Source organism: Sinocyclocheilus anshuiensis, unplaced genomic scaffold (assembly GCF_001515605.1).
Source record: "Sinocyclocheilus anshuiensis isolate Anshui unplaced genomic scaffold, SAMN03320099.WGS_v1.1 scaffold1, whole genome shotgun sequence".
Lineage (NCBI taxonomy): Eukaryota > Metazoa > Chordata > Actinopteri > Cypriniformes > Cyprinidae > Sinocyclocheilus > Sinocyclocheilus anshuiensis.
In genome coordinates this window covers 811,383-835,691 of record NW_015539843.1, presented here as the reverse complement: position 1 = coordinate 835,691, position 24,309 = coordinate 811,383, and the positions used below count along the sequence as shown (strand labels likewise).

The 24,309-nt window shown below is 37.0% G+C and overlaps 1 protein-coding gene across 2 annotated transcripts in view; it reads right to left on the bottom strand.

Annotated features, from left to right (window-relative positions):
* The window catches only part of LOC107684508 (zinc finger CCCH domain-containing protein 13-like), a 44,457-nt gene that overhangs the window by 5,278 nt on the left and 14,870 nt on the right, over positions 1-24,309 (bottom strand). For both annotated transcript variants that reach the window (XM_016480780.1, XM_016480781.1), the window contains exons 7-10: positions 3,024-3,139; positions 1,597-1,750; positions 619-787; positions 310-449 (exon numbers count right to left, since the gene is read on the bottom strand). In XM_016480780.1, the coding sequence (XP_016336266.1) occupies positions 310-449; positions 619-787; positions 1,597-1,750; positions 3,024-3,139 (579 nt within the window). The remainder of the gene's footprint in view (positions 1-309; positions 450-618; positions 788-1,596; positions 1,751-3,023; positions 3,140-24,309) is intronic.

Below are 24,309 nucleotides of genomic sequence, written 5' to 3'. Positions count from 1 at the left end.
ATATATATATATATATATATATATATATATATAAAGTATTTGTTATACTGTATCTCGTTGATTTACATTACAAGCTATCAGATTTTTATCTCACTTTTTTACTATATAAAATATCAGCAACTGCATTAAATGGCATATTTTTTTATTTTATTTAATAATTTTTTTCCCCTTCAGATTTTGTCTAAAGGTTCGATAAACTATTCCATTTCCTAAAAATGAGATTTTTCCAGACTATTATTTCAAATGTCAGGCTTTACAAGGTTAAGGAAATGGAACTGGTGGGAATACAAATCCCCAAAATCCCCTCACCTTTAGAACAGATGGGTCCATGCCAGGGAAGAGCGCCACTCTCTGAGGCTGAGACACGGAGGAAGTACGGGATTCGATTCCCTTGGCCTGCTCCTCAGAGTCTGAGTCTTCACCCTGCTTAGGAGAGTCTGTCTTCTCCTCTACAGACAGAGAGAAAGACTGGAATGAGTCCAGAGGACTAGATTTGACTGACTTTGCTACAGTACAAAGATAATTATGACCCAAAGAGGACCCACAACCTACTTAAACCCAACCTCATGGGATGAGATGTGCAGGTACGCATGTGTCTTGCTGCTAAGATGTAAGTACCTGTTGAGTCCTTGTAGCACCATTCATCATCTGCTCCGGTTCCCTCGGGTACTTGTGATAAGAGGGCGCTGTGACGGGCACCCCGAGAAGGCGGGGCTCTGCGAGTGCTCTTCTTGTTCAGACTGACCCTGGCACGTAGTGCACTGGAGTCTAACAGTGTTGTGGGGGTCTACAGACACAGACAGCAACATCTCAAACAAATGCCATGTACAGTTTTGTGTGTTTGCATTCAAATTAGAGTCTTTATAGGGATCGTTCTCCAAAAAAATGAAAACTGTGTAATTGTTTACTCAACTTCATGTCATTCCAAACCTGTATGACTATATTTTTTTCTATGAAAAACAAAAGATATTTTAAAGAATGTTGGTAACAAACCGTTTTAGTTCCCACTGACTTCCATTGTATTTTTTGTCCATATAATGGAATGGAACTGAAATGATTTGGTTAACAACATTCTTCCAAATATGTTCCTTTTATGTTGCACAGAAGAAAGTCAAACAGGTTTGAAATGACATGAGGCTGAGTAAGTGACGACAGAATTTCAGAATCTCTCAAGTGGGACCTGAGAGATTTCTGTCAACCCACTGTAAGTCCATTTCACCAAAACTTTGACACTTTAAAAAGTTTATTAAGACATTGTAAAAGTTGACAATGAAAACATGAATTAAGTGGTTTAATCCATGAATAAAAGTCTAAATTAAATCTGTTCATAATATAAATCATGTCTTTTCAGAAAATTTTATTTAAAGCACTCAATTCATATGGATTACTTTTACAATCTCTTTATGAACTTTTTGAAGCGGTAGTTTTGGTTTCATTGACTTTGACAGAAATCTCTTAAATTTCATTAAAAATATCTTCATTTTTGTTTTGAAGATGAATGAAAGTCTTAAGGGTTTGGAACAGCATGAGGGTGAGCACAATGACAATTTTAATTTTTAGGCCAACTATCCCTATGGTTTAGCAACGAAGACTGACCTCTGGGAATGGGAGCTCGGTCTGCTTTTGAGGAGATGTTGTCGAGCCATCTGGTGTGTCGATGAGAAGGGGCTGTTCAGCTGTGTGGGGTGGGGTGGGCTTCCGTGGAGATGGGGTGAGGTTGTCATCAGATGAAGGTGTAGCTGGAGTGAGGCTGAGGAGGAGGAAAGGGATATTTGAAAACACTCTGTATTTCATTTGTGCAGAAAACGTAAAATTCAAAAAACATGACTGTAAAAGTAGGTTGCTATGAGGTTCGAACTTAGCTTTTTACCACTCCAGTCTATGGCCAGTGAATTGGAAAAAAAAAATGAAGCAGCTTGATTTATGCATAAATAAATTAAATGTATAAATACTACAGTGTATGTATTCAATTAGCTACTAAGATTTCTTACTGATCATGAAACTCTATTTTCATTATTTTATTATTATTATGACTTTTTTGGCAGTATTTTTCCTAGCATATTTGTGATGGTATATTTTGTCACTTGCTACATCAGATGAACAAGAAGCAGCACAAAAACAGACACATTCTGTTTTTGTTCCTCATATTTGTTCCCTCATATTATGTGAGGAACATTTCTCCAAAGCAAAAGTAGTTTGAAGGGTTAGTAATTTTTAATCAAAACATCATAACAACCTTCCGCTAAAATGCCAGACTTTTCTCTAGCCACATATGCAGGAGTCCAATCATTTTGTTGGATTAAACTTGTAATACGATCCTTACAATAGACTACAAGCTCACATTCAGATCTTCCTCCATCCACTGACAAGCAATGAACAGAACCAAGTTCCCACCCTACATTTTTTTTCTTTTCCAATAATCCATTATACTCGGGTGTATGGCAAAATACGGAACAAAAGATCTGTCACTGATGGTTTGTAGCCCATTGATTTGAATTTAATTCACACACGTCATTTAGGCCTACATGAGTGTTGGTCAGACTCCCATTCATAATTTAATTTAAACCATGTATAATTTTGCAGTTCCTAATAAACTTACTGGTTATCTGTGAGTTACTGGGCGGCTACATCACCCTTTGTGACATCCCTGTTAATAGACATTGACAACACACATCTACCCATCCAAAGTTCCTTTTTAGAGCACAGATACAACCCAATGATCCACATATACCAGCTCTCATTTCATCTGAATCCCTCTTGCTTTAGTCACAGCCGTAACCAAACCTCTCCGACAAGCCCGGTCTGCTCTGTAACGAAGATGAACCTGCCTGTGTGTCTGTCCATGAGGTCGTTATAGCATTATAGCTCTGCTACAGATGACTCACTCAATAGATGCAATTGATCCTGGTGTTGATTTGCAAACAGTGACTGAGGATAGTTTTGTTCAGGTATAGTGTTTATGTTAGTTTGATGACATAAATGTTTATGATTTTACATGGTTTTTGGAAGGCGTATGTGTTCACCTGTCATCTGTGCGAAGTCCAGTCTCCCATGTGCCGTACTGACTGTCGGGCTCCTGCACCAGATTGTCTGTGTCTTTATTCTCCTCCTGTCCACTAACACATTGTTTTACAAGCTCCTGTAGATAAAAAGTAAGAAAAGAGGATGTTTTAAACTAAAAAGCTGACAAAATAATATGTTTTTTTTGAGGGAGTACCAGTGGCTGTCTGGACGAGACAGGAAATTACCAAAGGAAAAAAATAAAAAATAAAAACTTTTAACAACTTACTTAATATCCACGAAGACCTGTGTTCAAATCCTGACATAACACACTACCATTCAAAACTTTGAGTTTGGTAAGACTTTTTTAATGCTTGTTTTTGTAGAAAGTCTCTTATGTTAACCAAGGCTGCATTTTATTTAATAAAAAAATACAGTAAACAGTAATATTCTGAAATATTATTACAATTTAAAATAACTGTTTTCTATTTGTATGCATTTTAAAATGTAATTTATTCCTGTGACGGCAAAGCAGAATCATTTCAGCATCATTACTCCATTCTTCAGTGTCACATGATCCTTCAGAATTATTTCTAATATGGTGATTTGGTGCTTAATTTTTTTTTTATTTTTTTTTATTATAATCAATGTTGAAAATGGTTGAGCTGCTTAATATTTTTGTGGAAACCTTGAGTTTTTTTCCCTGATTTTTTGATGAATATAAACTTTGAAATAACAATTTATTTGATATATTTTCTTATGTAAAAGTCCTTACTGACACTTTTGAATAAAATTATATCGTTTCTTAAAAAAAATTTTTTAATGATAGTGTAATAAAATAAACTGTCCAATACTTTGTTTAATTTACAATAAATAAATAAATACAAATAAATAATAAGAGTTGAACTTGACAGTCAGTGATCACCACTGGTTTTACTGAATGGGCAAGATGCTTCTGATTGTGGAAAGGCCTGAATGAAAATAGAGAGCTAGTTTAATCATCCTACAGCACTGCAAACAACCACCAGGTGAAGCTAAATCTCACACTGAACAACCCAGCCACTCCCTTTGGGTGTGAAATCACAGAACCAAAGCTGGACATTAGCCAATCACTGAGTGAAGAGATGCAATCTGCCCAGCGGGGCATAAAACTCTTGTGTGTATCACAGAACAGAACAGCAGGACTATTAACCCTGATCACTATTCAACTACAAACCCATCATGTAACAGAAACCACTTTAAACTAACACCCTGGTGTCATAACTGGGCAGCTGCTGATATTTTCAGGGCTGTAACATAATACCAGGAAATTATTTGCAAAATACAAAAACTGAGTCACAAAAACTGTGTGACCATGAGAAAATGAATGACAGGAAACAGCACAGGAAGATACTGGTGAGACTGCCATGAAAGTACTGCGATGATAACCTCATAGAAATCTACTGGTTGAACTGGTGAGCGCATCCATTCAACCGTGCCTCTTTTAATGAGGAGACTACAGAGGGTACAGTGTATCTAACACACACACACACACAGACACATACACACAAACAGAGTCATCAGCTCTCTGATCACAAGCAGACCTGAGTGTGAGCACTGTGAGTATGTGACTGTCAGGGGTTTGTGCCAATCAGAACTGAACTGAAAATCCTTTTGAGAAGTTCAAATCAATTTCTGAATAGGAGTTGAGGCAGCAAGCAGGGTGAAGATGTTTCATTACAATAGAAAGATTTTAGGTTGTTCTTAATAGTAAATTTAACTCATTTTTACCTTTATATTATTACATATACCTGTTTTTTTATATAATTTATAAGCCATTATAATATTTATTAATATTTTGAATTACTTTTTACTTTTATATTTTCAGTTTTCATTTTAATTTTAATTTAAGTTTTAGTCATTTTGTTATGTTTTATGTGCATGTTTTTATTATTATTATTATTATTAGGGCCAAAGCACCGAAGGTGCGTAGGCACCTATTGTATCTGTGAGATTTCTTCTTCTTCTTCTGCTCTGGAAGTCTATGGAAGCCCATAGAACCACTTGTGGTAAGCGTCAACATTAACCATAGCAAGTTTGGAGTCTCTAACTCAACCCGTTTATGCTAATAACTTTTAACTGTAAATTTTTAGAAGCAAAATATTTTTTTCCTCTGATTCCTTGGCTCATGCTGAGTCAATTGGACACCAAAATTAAAATTTCTACAAGTCAAGTTTTTTTTTTGCAATTTTTAATAGTTAAAAAAAAAATAGTAATTCGAACTTGTCCTCGGCAGTTTGTCTGATTTTCACCCAAATTGGTTCAGATCATCTTCAGACCATGTTGGCAAAAAGTTATGGAATTCAAGTTGATTAGCCAAACTGTTCTCGAATAACGTGTAAATGAATTTGATGAAGAGCATACCAAAATGGACATGAGGCTATATCTCCGCAACACTTTAGCACACATGTGTCAATTACAAGGCCCACGGGCCAAACACGGCCCTCCACGACTTTTAATCAGGCCCGCCCATTTTATGTCAAGAGACACTCACGGTTTTCAAAGAGAGTATAATCTTCGAAGTAGAGACCTGCACTTTCGGGGGAATACTGCGAGACCCGCGGGACAAGATTTAATACTGGCGAGTGTGGGTGCAGGATGCGGGAGAATAAAATGATTCGCCGGACTCCCGCAAATGAAAAAATATCTAAACCAAAAATATCTAAAAACAAATAAATTGTTATTCATCTATTGCACAAAATAACAACTAATATAAAATTAAAATGATTAACAGGCGCAAGCATAGGCAGAGTTTCTATTTATAACACGTGTTTGCAGCATTGAGCAATGTAGGCCAATCAGAAGCATTTAAGTTAAAATCCACTCACCGCACAAAACGCCGGAATTCTTGTAAAATTCTTCTGAAATCTGCGTGCTCACGAATCCTCTCATTATAACACACAGTGTAGACATTATTCATTGTGCATATATTCATTGTGGTATAACAGCTTTGTAAGATCGCGATGAACTGAAATGTCAGTTTTTTAGTGATTATAAAAGGAGCACTCTTTGCTCACATTGTGCCATGCCAAACGCAGCAGCCTATGCTTGCTTTTCTGTTAAAAATAATAGTGGCTGTAAATGTTTATACTTTAATAACAAATATTTTATCGGGAGCGTTGAGATGTTGTGGCTTGGCGACACGGAACTTACTATTTCATGTTTCATGGATGTACAGAAAAAAATCTATACACAGTTGTGCTCAAAATTATTCATACCCTTGATAAATATGGACTGGATCTTCAAATGGGACTGGCTTCTATGGTCAGATGTAACTAAAAAATTTGCTTTTTAGCAGCAAACCCTCAAGATGGGTTTGGTGCACACAGGGATAAAAAAAGTACCCCATGTGTACAATGAAATATACTGCTGGATCTTTTATGCTGTGGGCCTATTTTTTTGCCAGAGATCCTGGATATGTTGTTCAGATAGATGGCATAATGGATTCTATAAAATACCAATGGAGTAAAATGCAATCTTTTACAAAACTCATTAAGACTCGACAAGTATCTTCGGCACCATGCCCTGAAGGTGCTCAAAAAGTTTAGGAGAAGCACCACCTTGTGGTCAAAAATTATAATGAAATTTGAAAAAAATGCTAATAGCTTTTCATTAGTTTTGCCTGTTGTCATGAGAGTGGTCTTGATAGATTCCTTGAGTCATGCCGAAAACGTCAATACCAATTATGCCTAGGGTTGTTACCGATATACCACTATGACAGTTTATCACGTTTGAACGTGCACGGTTATCATACTGTAAACATTTGCATATCTACGGTTTTAAAAAAATGAATGAAAAAAATCTCACCCGTGCATATGCAACTTATTTCCGCTCGGCTGCTTCACTCTGCATTCACTTGGCTGCTTACACGCACGTGCAGCGGAGAAAATGACAGAGACAGAGATAATATCTAATCTCCATCCCCGCCGAAAAAAAAGTTAATATCTGCAGTATGGGAATACTTCGGATATTTAAAAAAAAAAATGTACGCGGGGTTGTCCTTGAGGACGGATCCAATTTGCAAAAAATGTGGACACAAAGTGGCTGCAGAAGCAGGCAATACATCCAACATCTTCGCTCATATTCGCGGACACCATCCCTCCGTGCAGATAAAGGTGTCGCATTAATAACAAGTTATAAGTTGAGGCCGTATGATTTGCGTGATGCAGAGGGAAACCCGGTGCAGTCGTGAACATGGAATTTACAGTATAACGAGAATGTCACGTAAAACGCGCAATCGGATGGATGGATAAATCAAAAGTAGATATGATCAGGGTTTAATTAGAGTAAGTGGCGAATAGTAGATATAGCTGCTGTATAAAATGCATGTACTGACGGTATAAGGTTGCGCTGCTGAGGCGAGGCTCAAGCGGCCTTTCCAAGAGAAATTAAAACACACAACACAAAGAAGCTCAGCATGCTGAGGTAAAAATTCAAAATGGAAAGTTTTTATATTTAAAATACAGTTAGTTAGGCAACATCACACAACGTTTTCACCATTACGATTGTTTAATAGTTCTATAAACAGTTCAATAAGGACATACAATAATATTAGGTCACTTACATTTTAGGCGGAACACAGCGCACCTGCCGTTGGAACGAATCGTTTGAATGAACGACTCAATGACTCACTCATTAAATGCTCACTACTGGCACCTACTGGCGTTTTAATTTCGTTGAAAAGTATCATTTCCACCATCATTTCTTGTTTGTATATTCAAAAATATTTAAAAGAATCTCATAATGTTATTTAATGCAGTTGTATTTTTCAGTGTAAATGATTTGATTTGATAACGTATAGATAATCACATTATAATTGAATTTATAGATCAAATGTAAGAATCTGAAATGAAAGTATTAATGTGATTAGTGGGAAAATGCCCTCTATGGTAAAAAAAAATGCCCTTGGATAAAATATAGAAAACACGCAGAATGTGTAACGTTAATTAAATTACAGTTACTAAAGGATTACAAAGGGGGTTACATCTGATGTTTTTACACACACTAACACATACAGATTTAATTGATTTCTTTCATAAATTGCAGTGACTGCTCTAAAATATGAAACACCAATGTTTCAGGAGTTTAGAACAAGCTTATTCGATAACTCTTTTATTTCATATATGGGTTTATGTATAGCTATGCTTACTTTTTTAAAGATTAACAGTTTTTTTCCAAGGCATTGTTAGATTCCGTAAAAGTGAATTTTGCATCCAATGTCTACTTTAAAATTGAAATATAATCTTAATTCAAGTGAAGGATTTCGAAAGTGTGACAGTAATCAGTGTTGAGTACTACTGTAAGGTTTACCCTGCCTAGTTTAAATGTTTGAAAATGATAAACAGTTGAAAACATTAGAAATGTAGAAAAGTAATCAATAAGTAATCAAATGTAATCAGTTACATTACTTTAATAAAGTAATTGAAAAGTTACACTACTTATTACATTTTAAGTAGGGTAACTTGTAATCTGTAACCTATTACATTTCCAAAGTAACCTTCCCAACACTGTCTACTGCATACTGAAGTACGCATGACGCTAATGGTGTTTTCAGCGTCTACATAAACATGAACATCAAGCAGAGCTGCTCTGAGAGAAAACGTAAATAAACATTTCCTAGTTTTATTTGGGAAAAACCATTGTCAAATACACTCTGAAACTCAAAGGTCCGCTACAACCTGTCAAAATAAACGTTCGATTTAATTTGAAATTATGACAGAAATATATTATCATTGTACAATGTACTTCAAAGTTATAACAACAATAATAATATTCTTTATAATAACATTATTTATTTAAACATTGTTTTCAAGGAATATCATGTTTGTCCATGTTTTAACTTTGCCAAAAATAAAAGTAGTACATTTTCATTTGCTAACATTTTAAAACATTAATTAAAATGTTAAAGTGTGATATAGATATACATAAGGTCAAAGCTTCATTTTCTTTATTGTTTTTTAAATGTTTTTTTTTTCAGAAAGGAGACTTCAATACTTTCATTAAAATGGTTTCATGATTGTTGTAATAAAGGATTTGTTCACTCAAATAACTTGTTCTTGTTCTTTTAAGAGTCATTGTTACTGATAAGAATTATATATACCGTAATAACCGTGATATTTTCTGAGACGATTATCATACCGTGAAAATCTCATACCTTTACAACCCTTATTATGCCATAATCTGCCGCACTTCCTATCTGCCATTTTGGTTTTCTATGAAAACCTACTTTTTCGAACAACTCCTAGACCATTGGTCCAATTTTCATCAAAATTGACTTGGATCATCTTCAGACCATGCTGGCAAAAAGTTATGGATATCCGAACAGTGACCCTAAAACTGTAAACCGAACCGAACCGTGAGCAATCTGAACCGTTAAACCTCTAATATTCATATCAACTATGGTGGAAGAACACATAATTTCTCAGAATGATCTAATTTACTTTCCAAATGTAGCCAAACAAGATGAAACAGGTTTACACCTTGGACACCTTTAACAGAACAAGTGATCTGTTCTTGTTTGATTTTTTGTGGTGGTGGACTAATGAAGTTCCTCTGATGTGTGACTTTCTTTTAACTGCAGTAAATTCCTCCTCCTGCAATTCGAATTCAACATCCTGTGGGGCATGGCAAAGTCACTTTAAATTCAAATTAATTTATAACTGGAAAATGGAACTAAAAACGGAGCCAATTCTTAAACACACAGTCACCAAGGCAAAATTCAGAATTTAAGATGACAGGTATCGACCTGAGCATTAAGTCATTAGTAATAATGAGAGAGAGACTGTGTGTGTGTGTGTGTGTGTGCGTGTGTGTGTGTGTGTGACAGAATGAGAGGGAGAGTGTGTGTTGAGGCTGTTTGCATTAGAGAAAACAGCACAGGATGCCATTCATCAGCTCTGCCTTTCCTGTCAGGAAGAGTAACAGGCAACAGAGAGGAGTGAGAATCAGACTGGACAACATCAGAGCAGTGCTCCCACCTGATAAACTGTTCATCTCACACACACACACTTAGCTTTCTAAATGAGGACATGCATCAGCTGTTTTTTAAATAATGCTAATTATAAATATTCAGAACTCAAACCTTATAAATAAAAATGGAAGTGATTTTTAAATAAATAAATAAAAGTTTATTCCGTTTTATCAGTTTTGTGTACATCTCATTTGGATTATTTTATATTGGCAATGGGTCACTCTGGTCTGTAGTTCAGTACCAGCACTGGCTTCAGAAAAACCCATTTCGGTTGACCAATAGTCATAAACACATGCTGGGACAGACAAAGAAACATATCCGTATGCACAGCACAAAGACTAAAGAGTGTAATGAATCAGACAGCTCTATGAAACCAACTGCTGGAGTCAATAGAATATGAACCTCTAGTTTTACCAGGGTAACCTTAGTTGCCACCAAAATACCATAGTTACTACACCTATTGTTAATATAATAAAACTGTGCTATTTAAATACTAAGTCACCACTGTCATCGGTTAAAGATTAAATGCCAGAAAAATTGTATTCAATAAAAGTATAATTATACAACTATTTTGGTATTTTCACAGAAACTGGTATATTTTTGCAGAAGCACCATACTGGGGTAATCAAATGGTTGCTTCTACAAAAGTTAATGCCAGAAACAGTATATTTTGACAAAGCTTCTCTATAAAAATAAAAAAGTACATTCTGAATAACTAATCCAAATCCAAAACACAGGGTGGAATTACACTTTTTTTTACACTAATCACTTGACCAGAAAAGCCAAGAAGAATGTCTCAAACAGCTGGTGGCTGATTAACCTAAAGCTTTTAGCATGTATTGCAGTGCTGATTCATTAGCATCGGCTATGAACACAATGCATCAGCAAAATGTCTGTGTGAACTTTTTGCACATCTTTGCATATATCTGCCCTCAAAGACGATGAAATGTGTGTGTTTGGTTATAAATGCTTTCATTTTTGGCTGGCCAAACAATTTGGCTTTATTTAAGGCAGGTAAATCTTCCAAGTCTCATAAACAAAGCTCACTAACAACAACAATGCATTTCCAACGAAGACACACCTATGAACGGTCTGCTCACCTTGGAAAGCGACTGATATTCTGTGCTTGCCGACCACAGATAAATTAACACACACACACACACACACACACTGAGAGGGAGTGGTACACTCAGGACAAACATTAGTTGTAAGGGCCACTCTGACAATATAAGGGTGTAGGTCTAGATAGAACAATATCTTATTTTAAAGGGCAAAGCCCTGGATAAGAACACTCTTATCTCAACCTTTCAGTGTGAAAATAACAAATACACAGCAGCAGAGAGAGAGAGCGAGAACTTGAAAACCTCTCTCCATCTCACTACATGAACATGAAGAGTGCGTCAGGGGAAGCAAAGAAACAATGAACGGATGGAAAGAAAAGATGAGAGGTAGAAAGAAAAGGGTAGCCTTCACTTTTCCACCAACACGCTGATGTTTGGCCTTTCATAGAGATGCATTAGTGTTTCTATTTACACTTGTGGGAGTCTTATCTCCAAAACCGAATCTCCTCTTTGTGTCTCTTCATAATCAACGCAAGCAATTATTAAGCCTTTCTTAATTTCCCATAGTGCATGTACTGTACATGTTTCTTGGTGTGTGTGTGCACGCTAAGAGACTCATTTTCATCTCCTGGCATTCTCACAAAACATTCCCACCAAAGGTGTGGCTACATTTACCCGAGGGAACATCAAACATTAACAGCTGATATTGTGAAAGAGCAGTGTAAGATGCTTGACAGACTGAATTTACATATATTAAATTCAACTGCAGCAGGACAAGGCCCTCTGGCACTTGAGAATGAATGGCTGTTATTTAAAAAGATGACAAATTATCCAAACAATATACACTATCAAAAGTACAAACATTTGGGGTCTACAAGACTTTTAAATCTTTTTTTCAAAAAAGGTCTCTTATGCACATTCAGCCTGCCTTTATTTAATCAAAAGTACAGTAAAAATAGTAAGACTGTGAAATATTCAGTGGTGGAAAGAGTACTGAAAAAATATACTCAAGTAAAAGTACCATTACCTTCCAAAAAATGTAGTGTGAGTAGAGAACACACACACACACACACACACACACACACACACGCATGTCTCTTTGCTGAGCCGCGGCGGTCTCGGTGAAATCAGCAGCATCCACAACTGAACGGAACAAAAATGTTGAACTTGAAAATTGTTTATGCGCAAGTGCACTTTGGCACAGATGCAGTATATTAATGCCACGGGTCATCAATAAGGTGCAGATTGGTCCTCAATTTGTGTTTCCAACACACTTTTTCACAGCGTGCATCACACGCTCAAACTAATCAAAAGTCAACAAGTTCAACAAGCAACGACTTATCCAAGTGACCGCTGCAGAATGCACGCGAGAGAGAGACGAGGCAGCGCAGATCGCACGTCTTATAAATAAGTGAGAATTTACCGAACGTGGCACTTGCGGGAGTTAACACTGTATGCAATACCCGCAACCTCACACCAAATTTCAGGCCGTGTAGATAGGCAAGCATATATACAAATCATTTAGTAAGCAGAACTCCGAAATTTACCTTAACATATCAAGTTAGAGGAAGATGCGACTGAATTGATGCTTGAAGAATGCACTTCCAGCAGCCATGATAAACAGTTCGCGGATAACTGGAAATATTATCACATTTTTTTAAATAACTGCTTTCTATTTTAATATATTTTAAAATGTAATTTAACTGAGACTTGTTATAGCACTTGTATATCATTGCTCTTTTGTTGATTTTGATTGCTTCCACTGTCCTCATTTGTAAGTCGTTTTGGATAAAAGCGTCTGCTAAATTACTAAATGTAAATATAAATTTACTCCAGTCTTCAGAGTCACATGATCCATCAGAAATCATCCTAATATGCTGATTTGCTGCTCAAGAAACATTTCTTATTTGTTATTGATATTGAAATCATGATCTTTTCAGGATTCTCTGATAAATAGAAAGTTTGAAAGAGAAACATTTATTTAAAACTGAAACCTTTTGTAACATTAAAATGTCTATCACTTTTGATTAATTAATGTATATAAAAGTATCCATTTCTTACAAAAAAATCTAACTGACCTTAAACTTTTGAAAGCTAATATATATTATTGGCAGACCCAATATTAAAGAAAGCGTTTTGGTCAAAACAATTATTGGTCAGAATGTGCAGTTTTGTCATTTTAAATAACTAGTTCACTGGAGCTTTGCCTCAAATAACATGCTTAAAGTGCTCCTAATGTACACATTTACTTTCAAACTTGCATAATTCTGAGTCTGTAAACCGTGAAGAATTGTTACAATGTTCAAACTATTCCATGCAAAGTGTTCATAATCTCAGCTTGTTTGTGTGTGGTAATATATAGCTAGGCTGAAGGTGAATGGAGCACTCTTCCTATGTATGTCACTAGTTAATTCGGTTACAATGATTACATACCTGTTTTGATCAATGTACAGTACAGTTCATTTTGTTCAATTTTTCTGACACACAAGCACACAAATAGAGTCTGAGTGATGGAGGAAAAGCCCTTGACTGACAGCAGAGTGAATGAGTATTATGAGATGTGACATGACTGAAACTCAGCTATCAGGGGGTATATAATCTAGTTGAAAACCTGCCCACCAGCATTCCCTGATTTACTCCACCTCATGGTCTTAGACAAACAGTAGCTTCTTGCTTTTGAGATCACTCAGTGTGTTGTTGAACAAGCAGAACACCCCTTTCATCCGGCTTAAACTAGGGATGCTCCGATCCGCCTTTTTCGCCTCCAATACCGATTCCGAGACCTAGGGTTAGGTATTGGCCAATACCGATACCGATCCGATACCAGTGAAGTTTTTTTTCCCCCATTTAAATAAATGTAGAATTTATATATCTCTGTGTGTGGAACTGATAATCATTCTTTCACAATCTACTAGATACAGACTACTTCATTATAAAGAAAAATAAAATAAACAACAAATATGAAAAAAATATAGGCCTATGTATATTTATAATCTATGACAAAAATTTATCATAAACTAGGTTAGTGGATAATTCGGCAGCAAAAGTTATTCTAGAAAAATCAGTGTACAATAATTTTAGAAATCCAAACATTTAGTGAAAAAACAATATTTTGTGGGGAACAAATAAAAATGTTGCACTAAATATGGTAAAATGTTACACATTGCTATTTGTATTATTATAAAATCCATTCATTAAAAACATTCATGGAACGAATGACTGACAGCCACAGCGGAGAAAAGAGTTTGTGTGAACTTTAAGGACTTAAATATTCATATGTAGCTCACATTAAGCTATCGTATGGCTTCAGAAGTAACACAGAATAATTTGCACAATTGAAAAAAAAAGAGAGAGTGTAATAGAGAACATGCATGTAAATGTCCAAGAAGTTTATGCAAACTATCCTTGCAGTGTAGTGCCAGGTTTCAGTATGCATGAAACAGTACCCATGCAGACGATGTCTACATTTTGTGTCAATCGTGCTGACCTAGCTTTCCCAGAATGCCCTTCTGGGCTCAGTGCGCATCTCGAAGGTTCTCTTATACCTCTGCAAAGGTCAAGCCACCAAACACAAACACATACAGAGTAGGAGATGGAGAGGTACCAGGTACAAAAGAAAGAAAATGTATACAACATACAGGAACATGGTATAAAAATTAGATTTAAAAGTTTTAACAATCTAGATGTGAAAGTTATCCAGATTGAATGACATAGGAAGTCTCTAAATGCACCTCCTATAAAACTGCTGTAAGCCTAATGTATCCTACCCCTGTTCCTGTAGGCACACCAGCAGTCGGATGTCTCCCTTATCTGACCCATCCACTTCAGGTCTTGCCCTGTACATGTATGCCTACTACTATATAGTAGGCAAAAAAAAAAAAGTATGTGGACTGAAAATTCACATTATTCATAAAACAATAGGCAAAAAGTCCCTGGATGACATACTACTTCCACTGAGATTCTGAAGTCTGCATCCAATAAACACTTTACTCTCCCATTAAGCCAAAGGAAAGGAGTTGAATGACAGTGAAGTGACGCAACTGACAGCATAAGTCACGTGACACTCAGTACGTTTACATGGGCAACAATACTCAGATTTTAATACGATTAAGACAATACTCTGATTAAGAATCTACCATGTAAACAGAGATTTTTTATTACCTTAATCCGGCTAAAGTCATAATCAGAATTAAGACGTGGAGTATTCCTATTTTCCTATTTTTTCTTCACTTGCAAGCAGGGCCTAAAACTACATTCACATCTGCCAGTGGCTGGTGACTTCAGAAAATTTACCGGCCATAAATATTTTGGTGCTTATGGATCAACAATGATAAGAGGGGAAAAATGCCATCAAAACTTGTATTCCTATTTTCCTATTTTTTCTTCACTTGCAAGCAGGGCCTAAAACTACATTCACATCTGCCAGTGGCTGGTGACTTCAGAAAATTTACCGGCCATAAATATTTTGGTGCTTATGGATCAACAATGATAGAGGGGGAAAAATGCCATCAAAACTTTTGTGAAGTCAGTTCCCTTCAGAAATACATTCATATAAACCCCCACCCCAAATATTTATATTTTTCTTCCCAACAGTGAGCTTGCTGTGCCTGTACAGTATTTTCTCTGTGTGCATCTGTTAATTTTAGGCCATGCTTGCAAGAGATAAACCCTTAAGCTTTTATTTTGGCGGAAAACTCCAGCTTCTGTGAAAACAGGTTTACAAACATTACTAATTTAATGAAATACTGTAAACATTTGACCATTAAAATATTGAAAATTATGAAAATGTGCAAATTATGCATAACTGGTGGCCATTGCGTTCCCAAACGCGTGCTAAACTTACAGCACATTCAATAACGAAGTTCACTGCATTCACTGTGAACTGAGCAGCTCTGAGACACGGAAAACACCGGATCACGAGCCGATCGCGTGCGCAATGTGCGCGCTTCACTTTGAAACAAGCAGCGCAAACAGACTTGATAAGTCATATTATTTGCTTTCGGTTTTAATTCGTTTGACAGATACTTGCCAAAGCAATGCCGTGAAACACAAAACGTTAAAAAAACATTTATGTTATATGAGAGGTATAAATATATCTTCGTTTTATTATGAAACCGTGGCGGGACAGATTAGACTCTGGAATAAATAAATTTGAAGCCAATTCCTTTAGGTCACTTTTGCCTGTTGTGAGCGATGTTATCATTATTATGCATTATCTCAGTGGTTCTCAATTCCAGTCCTGGCGACCACTGCTCTGCATATTTTGCATGTCTCTCTTATTTAACACACCTGATTCAGACAACCAGCTCGTTAGAAGAGAGCTCCATGCATGAACTGTGTTCAGATTGACATGGTCCCTACACAAGTGTTCATTGCTCCCTACTTCCTGAGCACGGGAAATCTGTTGACGTTTACTTCACTTCGGAACATTCATTCACGGATTTGCGCTACACTACTGCCTGCAGCGTCTTCACACACAGACGAAACTTACTAGAGAAGTGTGATATAATATACATCTGTAAATAAATACAATTTAAATTCATGTCTCGCACACTTTAATGCCCTTTGAATGGAACATATATGCTCCCTTCGAACTGGAATCATGGCGGAATATCCTGTGATATCCACTTCGCAGGGCACTTAAGAGTCGAATACAACAAACGTCTGAAGCTAGTTCAGGTGTATTATTTAATTAGGGTTGGAACTGAACTTTTTATGGAGGTAGATCCCCAGGAACAGGACTCCTATCAAGCTCTTGGAGGACCCCCAACACTGCACATTTTGCATGTCTCCTTTGTCTGACACACCCATTTCAGGTCTCTGAGTCTCTACTAATGAGCAGACGACCTGAATCAGGTGTGTTTGATTAAAGGGGACAAGCAAAATGTGCAGTGTTGGGGGGAACTTCGGTCCTGGAGGGTCCTTGTCCTTCAGAGTTTAGTTCTATCCCTAATCAGACACACCTGCCTGTAATTTTCAAGCAATCCTGAAGACATCTGAGGTCAGTTTTTTCAGGTGTTTGATAGGGGATAGCGCTAAACTTTGCAGGACGGTGGCCCACCAGGACCAAAGTTGCCCATTCCAGCCATACAGCTTGAGACAACTACAGAAGCAAGCTCAGTTTCAAGTTCAGACAATGACAAAAGAAAGGCTTTAAGCAGTTTTGTTTAAATGGAAAGTGACCACTTAGACAAAGATTGAGGACTACATGGTGCCAGGTGGGAAATCAGTATGTGCACTACTCTGTATTTGTGGTTTTAGAGATGATGATTTTGGGTAATGCAGAGATAAAAATTGCATATATTTCTCTTACAGACGAGGGAGTGCTCGGTGAAGCCAGTGAGGTGGTTCGTCTGCGTAGGGATAAGCGCTGTTGGCTGCGCAGGCTGAATCTGTGGAAGGACTCTCGGCTGCGACTGGCCAGGCTGCGTAGAGAGGCGGCCCTCTTAAAGCCGCCTCCGTCCTCTCCACCTCCTCCTGCAGATCTTCTCTCTACACTGCTGGAGACCAAGTTGAGGGCACCTTGAAGGGAACGGCGCACATTTCCCATCCAGCCCGACACTTGCGTGTGGGCCACCGACAGCTTGTCGCCCAGGTACTCCATCTCTCAGGATTCAGAGTGAGTAAATTTAATAAACGTTTGCGTCCTTATGGAAAGCTCTCAATGCCAAGATTTTTCAGTGAAGTTCTTTAACTTGGGACACTGTGGACATCCAATCAAGACTCTCAAATGGAAGCTCTAAGGTCCATTGACTACCAGTCCAATTCAACCTTCAGGGAAGTGGCCTCAATTTAAAAGGGACCCCAGTCCAGTCAGGTCCAGTGGAACGTGCATCTGTTTTTAAACTCCATGGTTGGGTGGCACTTTATGATACTTCCTCTTTAGCCCAGTCCAGCAACTTAAGTGTTGTTCTGGTACAGCATGTCTCCAGAGTGAGGCCAGGAAAGATTGTGCTCCACTCTGTACTGCAGTATGAAACAAACTGCAAATTGCCACCAAGCAGTCGAACGTGATCTAACTTCCAACAATGCTTGACCAAAGTTTGGGGACTATTTTTTGTAGCACCTCAATAGCTACATTTTCAACTGCGAGTCACAGATATATAGTAACAGAAAGTCACTCAGGTACTCCTAATTTAAGATTATTCAAAAGCGATTATTCAAAATTACATTAGGTACATAAATGACTCACTGTTGATAGAGTCATCATTCTACAATACAGTTTTCTGAGACATCATAGTAAGAGCTAGAATAAAGGACACTGGATTGTCCAAGCGAACACAGCAGTTCTGCAATGTCTCATGCTCACTGACAAAGCAACAAAGTTATAGTTATTATGTAACCACAGAGGCACCTGCAATTACGTCCCTAAACAAAAAATAGAGTGGCGTGATGACATGGAAGCTGATTCAATACGCCTTACTTATTAACCTGAGCAACTCTTTTTAAATAGTTACATTTCAATCAACCAATGCATCAATGAATGAATAGCATGCAAATGTAATTCATATTTCATAGACAAACGTCATGTCACTTCAAGCTGCGTCACTAGAGATGGTCTGAAATTAGCAGTGCACTGCTCCTACATTTATGTTTGAGAGTCTTTTGAGTGGATCTGTCAGCAGAGTCACACATTCAAACAAGCGCTAGTCAACTCATGAATCAGAGCTGTCAAAACACACCGACTTTCCCAGTCATGTCTCAAACCTGTCAGGCAGAGCGAGCTACTTCAACACAACTGCATCTCCCAAAGAGCATCAAAACTGTCCACCTGTCAATTCGGAAAACGTCCGTAACTCTCAACGTAGGGTCAAACGGAAAGCTGGAGACCAAGATGAGTGTTTCCTTATTTCTTTGTTGCTAGAATGCCTAGTACACACAAGTCCAGGGTGAAAAGTCTGTTCGTAAAACATGGAAATTACGAGCCAGAAGTATCCAGGTGGTTTCGCAGGCATTGAAATACAAATAATGTTTCGAGGTGGTCTTTTCCTCTGGTGTCCTTAAATGTGTCCCTGCAGGTACTGGCAGGTAGAACAGAAATGCGTCAGCTTTCCTGCCTCTGTCCCCCGTGCTACAGGACTTGTACTCAAGGAGAAAACAGAGGGAGGAGAAAAACGAGAGCAGAGACAGAGAGGGAGGGGTAAGGGAAGCCAGTGATATGAGCATGAGAGAGAGAAATAGAGAGAGAGAGGGAGAGGAAGATATATGCACTGCAGTGTTCCCTGCTACTGTTCCAGCTTTGAGAGAGAAAGAGAAAAAGAGAGAGAGACAGATGGAGAGAGGTGCATTGGTTATGCAATATTGTCAGCAGCTCGTTTTGCTGAGAGCAGAAGAATGCTTGATGAAAGAAACCAAAAAAAAAGAAGAAATTGTTAACAGAAACAAATAAATGGGATTACTAGAACATACTTGTGCATGTTAGAGTAATTCACTCTGGCTTGTAAGGTGTTTAAAGCCTATGGTACAATGAGTTAGTTTGCTTTGCAAATGTACACAATCTGTCATGCCAACATCACTGATGACCAACCAAACCTTGCTGTCCTTTTTTGGCCCGACATTTATTTCCATATTCGCTTACTGAACTTCAGAATCTGAATTCTGATTTTCAGTCTTTGAAATCAACACAGATCACAAGCAAAAATGAAATTAGCAAATCTTTCTGTACATCTTAATAGATTATGGGATTCGTTGATGTATGAACTAACATAATGAGTTCAAATTGGGGGCGGGGGGGGAGAAGACAGAGCCAGTGAAATGCTGAGGTGCAATTTAGCGTCCACTAGTGGACTGGGAGTGAATTACACTGTATGTAAATGAAGAAAAAAAAAAACTCACATATTAACCACACCTGAAACCAAATCTACATCTAAATAATAAAATTAATAATATAACCATATGCCACTGAACTATTATAGCTATCTAAATCACTGTGTCAGTTGTGTTTTTTTCACACATACAGAGGCCTTCATAAGTCTGAGACCTCAAATAAGTCTAAGATTCCAGATCTAATTAAAATTTTGAAATAAAGTCAGTTTTAAATATTGTGATAAAATTAATATGAAATATACAAAATTCTATTTAGGTCACTAATTTACAAGCAAACTTGCATGTGGATTCCTTTAATAAAAAAAAAACAAAAAAACATTAAAACTATTTCTGTTTAAATAAAATACTACAGGCTCCAGTTTTAGCTGGCACAGAAGGCACAAATCACTAACATTAGATTAAGGAACAGCAAGACAAGAGAGTCTTATAAATGGCAAAAGCCAATCAATGGCAAATTAGTTTTTGTTCCTTTTATAGAGACAGAGCAATAGGAATCTGCTTTCCTTCTTTTATGACAATCGGTACACAACCACACATCTTACTACAAGATAATCAGCATAGAGGCAAAGATAGATTTAAAATACAGATACAATATAAACTGACATGAGGAGAATCTGGCTGACGTCCATATGTGACCCTGGACCACAAAACCAGTCATAAGGGTCAATTTTTCGAAATTGAGATTTATACCTCATCTGAAAGCTAAATAAGCTTTCCATTGATGTATGGTTTGCTAGGATAGTACAATATTTGACCAAGATACAACTATTTGAAAATCTGGAATCTGAGGGTGCAAAAAAATCTAAATATTGAGAAAATCGCCTTTAAAGTTGTCCAAATGAAGTTCTTAGCTATGCATATTACTAATCAAAAATTAAGTTTTAATATATTTACAGTAGGAAATTTACAAAATATCTTCATGGAACAAGATCTTTACTTAATATCCTAATGATTTGTGGCATAAAAGAAAAATCGATAATTTTGACCCATACAATGTTTTTTTGGCTATTGCTACAAATATACCCCAGCGACTTAAGACTGGTGTAGTGGTCCAGGGTCACATATATAATTTAAGTACATACATTAGCCACAGTGCTGAGTGGTAAAATGACTACAATACTTTTATTAATGTATTATCACAAGAAAACCATCATGTCAGCCTGGCATTCAAATGAGTCACAGAGGCACTGCTCATGATTCAGTCATCTGCCTGATGGTAAAACCACCTCAAAGAACTGGAATCTCCTGCTTACTGCGTTTTCATACAGCATATTTATTTAGACATCAGTCATAGTTTGTGCTGCTTAGAAAATATATAACGTACATCACCAGTATAGTTTATGATAGAGAGCTTTACTTACTCCACCCTAGTTTTGGAAACCTCGTGACTATTAACAGACATAAAAGCACATTACCAAAGTAATCACGTTAGTTTAGGACAACCCAAATCTTTCAATGTACTTAAAAATGCTGTCAAACTACAGCTGTTTCTAACTAATGTAGTGTAACATAATTGTCAAATAAATTTGGCCCCAATATGACAGTACTGTGTTTATGTGTACACTTTGTGTGTGGTTGAGTAGGTATATTTCGCTTAAAATGACATGACCCCATTTTTGGTCATCAGTCGGTCGCCTGTTCCAATATCCCAGTAACATGACAACACAAAAGGGTTAGCCTTTAACGACAAACAACAGCATATTGGGTTTGATTACTGGGTTACATCCTATTACTCTGACTACATCAAGACAACAAAGAGTCATTCTAAAGTCCAAACAGAACAAGTGGTCTAAATTGTTTGATGTTCCTCTTTAGACCGGATATGGCCTTATACAGGAAGGGTAACACTGACTTATGCTACTTCCTTTGTGTGAACACTTTACACATCAAAACTGAAAATTACAGCATACACAGGTGGTGGTTCAGGCTACGACATATGCGGATGTTTTGGCTTTTCTTATATCAAGCCATGTAACAAAAGCTGTGAGAGAGATGATTCATTTTATTTGATCCCAGTATTATGACTCAGTGCAAGCTGACAGGTCCTCTGACACAGCAATGGCAAAGTTAAGTGTTAAAGCAAGAGATCTGTTTGCTCAATAAGAAGCTCAAATTTGGGAATGAAACAAATCTAAACTCCTTGGTGTTTGAACTCCTTTTTTTCACCGAAACCATCTCCTATAGTCATATGACAATCAAAGAGATGCTGTTGATGTGCAGATGATTTAGAAGGGAACTGGACCTGGTTGCTTGAATATGTTTATTGTGCACTGTTTAAGATTGGCTTGGCCATTTACATTAACAGAACTGGTTCATACAGCTGGCATGCATACTAAAATGATTGATAATTGATAAAACCAATAAAAATGATACAGAGGCATATGTTTTGGTCTAGCTGCAAGATGCACACAGCCAGTCAATGAGCAGCGCTAGCTGAATAAAATGTGTACTCTATAAACTTAATCCATATCATCTATCTATATTTAATATTTCTGATACTGCATATGAGTACTAGGCTCACATTTGCACAATACAAGCAGAAAATACTATTGTATTTCTAATAACATAATAATAGATACCAAAAAAGTACAATATACAGAATGAATTGCTTGACTACCTGAGCCCAAAACCCATATCTGATTCATTCAAAGATGCCTGGGGAGACAGAAAAAAATTTAATTTTTATGGAGGGTGAGCCATCTGTCCACATCCATCACCTGAATAACTTTCAGGAAATTAAAAGAACAGAGTGAAAACAATATCTATTTAATTAGCCAGACAACCGGAAGCATCTACTGAGGCCTCACCTTGGTCACATAAAGTGACTTGGTCACATAATATAATTGAATAGTATGATACGCACAAATCATAGGGGAAGAAACAACTTCACAAATCAATGTTATAAAAGACTGAATGCATCTATGCTAGTAAAAAAATAAAAAATTAAATTTGGCTTCATCCAAAAGTCAAACATCTTAGCATTTGTCTGCATTTATCTCAGATAGCATGAAGAATTGTGGCTGAGTAGTGGTATGTGTAGTTGCATTGCCATCTTGACAGTAAAATAAAGTAAGCTTACCCACAGCCACCAACAGCAGGAAGTACAGAAGTGATAAGCCATGTTTCTATGAAGCAAATCCTTCTATTTAGCCCAAACGAATGTCTTACAGTCTTTACTTTTGTGAAGTTTATGTGAATGTTCATTACTTCTCTACCTCTCTCAGTGTCTGTGTAAATCCTCTGTGCCCGTGAGCACACAGTGATGTAAAAATGACACTTCCTATGATGACCAATACTGAGATGAGATGAGAGCGAGAGAGTGAGAGAGAGAGAATGCTTCCTCTTGAAGCCCACATGTAGACAGACACCCACATAACAACAATAAACTCAAAAATTAAAATAAGAAACAAACTATCAGTCCTGGTAAGGTTTCAGTTTCAAATGAAATTAAAGGTTAAGAGGATATTCTCGGCTGCCAGATCAGCCACATTTTATAGCCACAGCTAACTGTGAATCATAAAAATCAACACTGTAATAACTTGATTCATACAGCAGATGGCACTATGTATGCATTCAGAGGAACTCAGAAAAAAAAAAGACTAAAACTGCCTTGAGTAAGTCTCTAGGTGGAAAAACTTCCCTCTTTTCTGAAAACGCTTCATCATCCAAGAATTTGTATGACATTTCAATGAATCCGTCAACCAAAAACAAGAAGGTGATCAATCTTAAGCTCTTCAAAAGAATGTTTAAACTGGAGTTAATGTTGTCCATACATGTTCATAACTTTCCACACAGTTGTTATGATTGTGATTAAGTCTGTTTTTACTTTGATTTACACAATCTTACTCACTGCTAGCAGTGTAGCCATGTAGAAAATGCTCTACCATTACACAGTAACTTTAAGGCACTCCTTTCTGTAATCAGACTGCATTCCTGCACCACCCACTCAAACACACACAAACAAAACACTTAGCCTCCATACCCGACAAACATGCATATAAATACAAACATTCAGCTTTAATGACCCTCAGCCTAAATAACTAGTTCAATGTGCGCTTTAACAATTCTATAAAGTCCATCAGATATGGGCAAACATCATTAGCCGAGCACTGCATGCCAGAAAGGGTCATATGACAGCTGTTATTCACATTGTTGGGGAACTCCTCCAACATCTGGTCTCTAAAAGCTGGTGACATCATCAGAAGTCAACAGGCAATCTCTCCATCCTTCATTTTTATACACTTTCCATTAGGATATTGTGAAGAGCTCGACTCTTATGTAAGATGTTTGCTGGTCCATGTACAAAGTAGGGCTGGGCAATTTCATCTGTTTTCTTAAAGGGGTCATATGATGCTGCTAAAAAGAACATTATTTGGTGTATTTGGTGTAATGAAATGTGTTTATGCGGTTTAA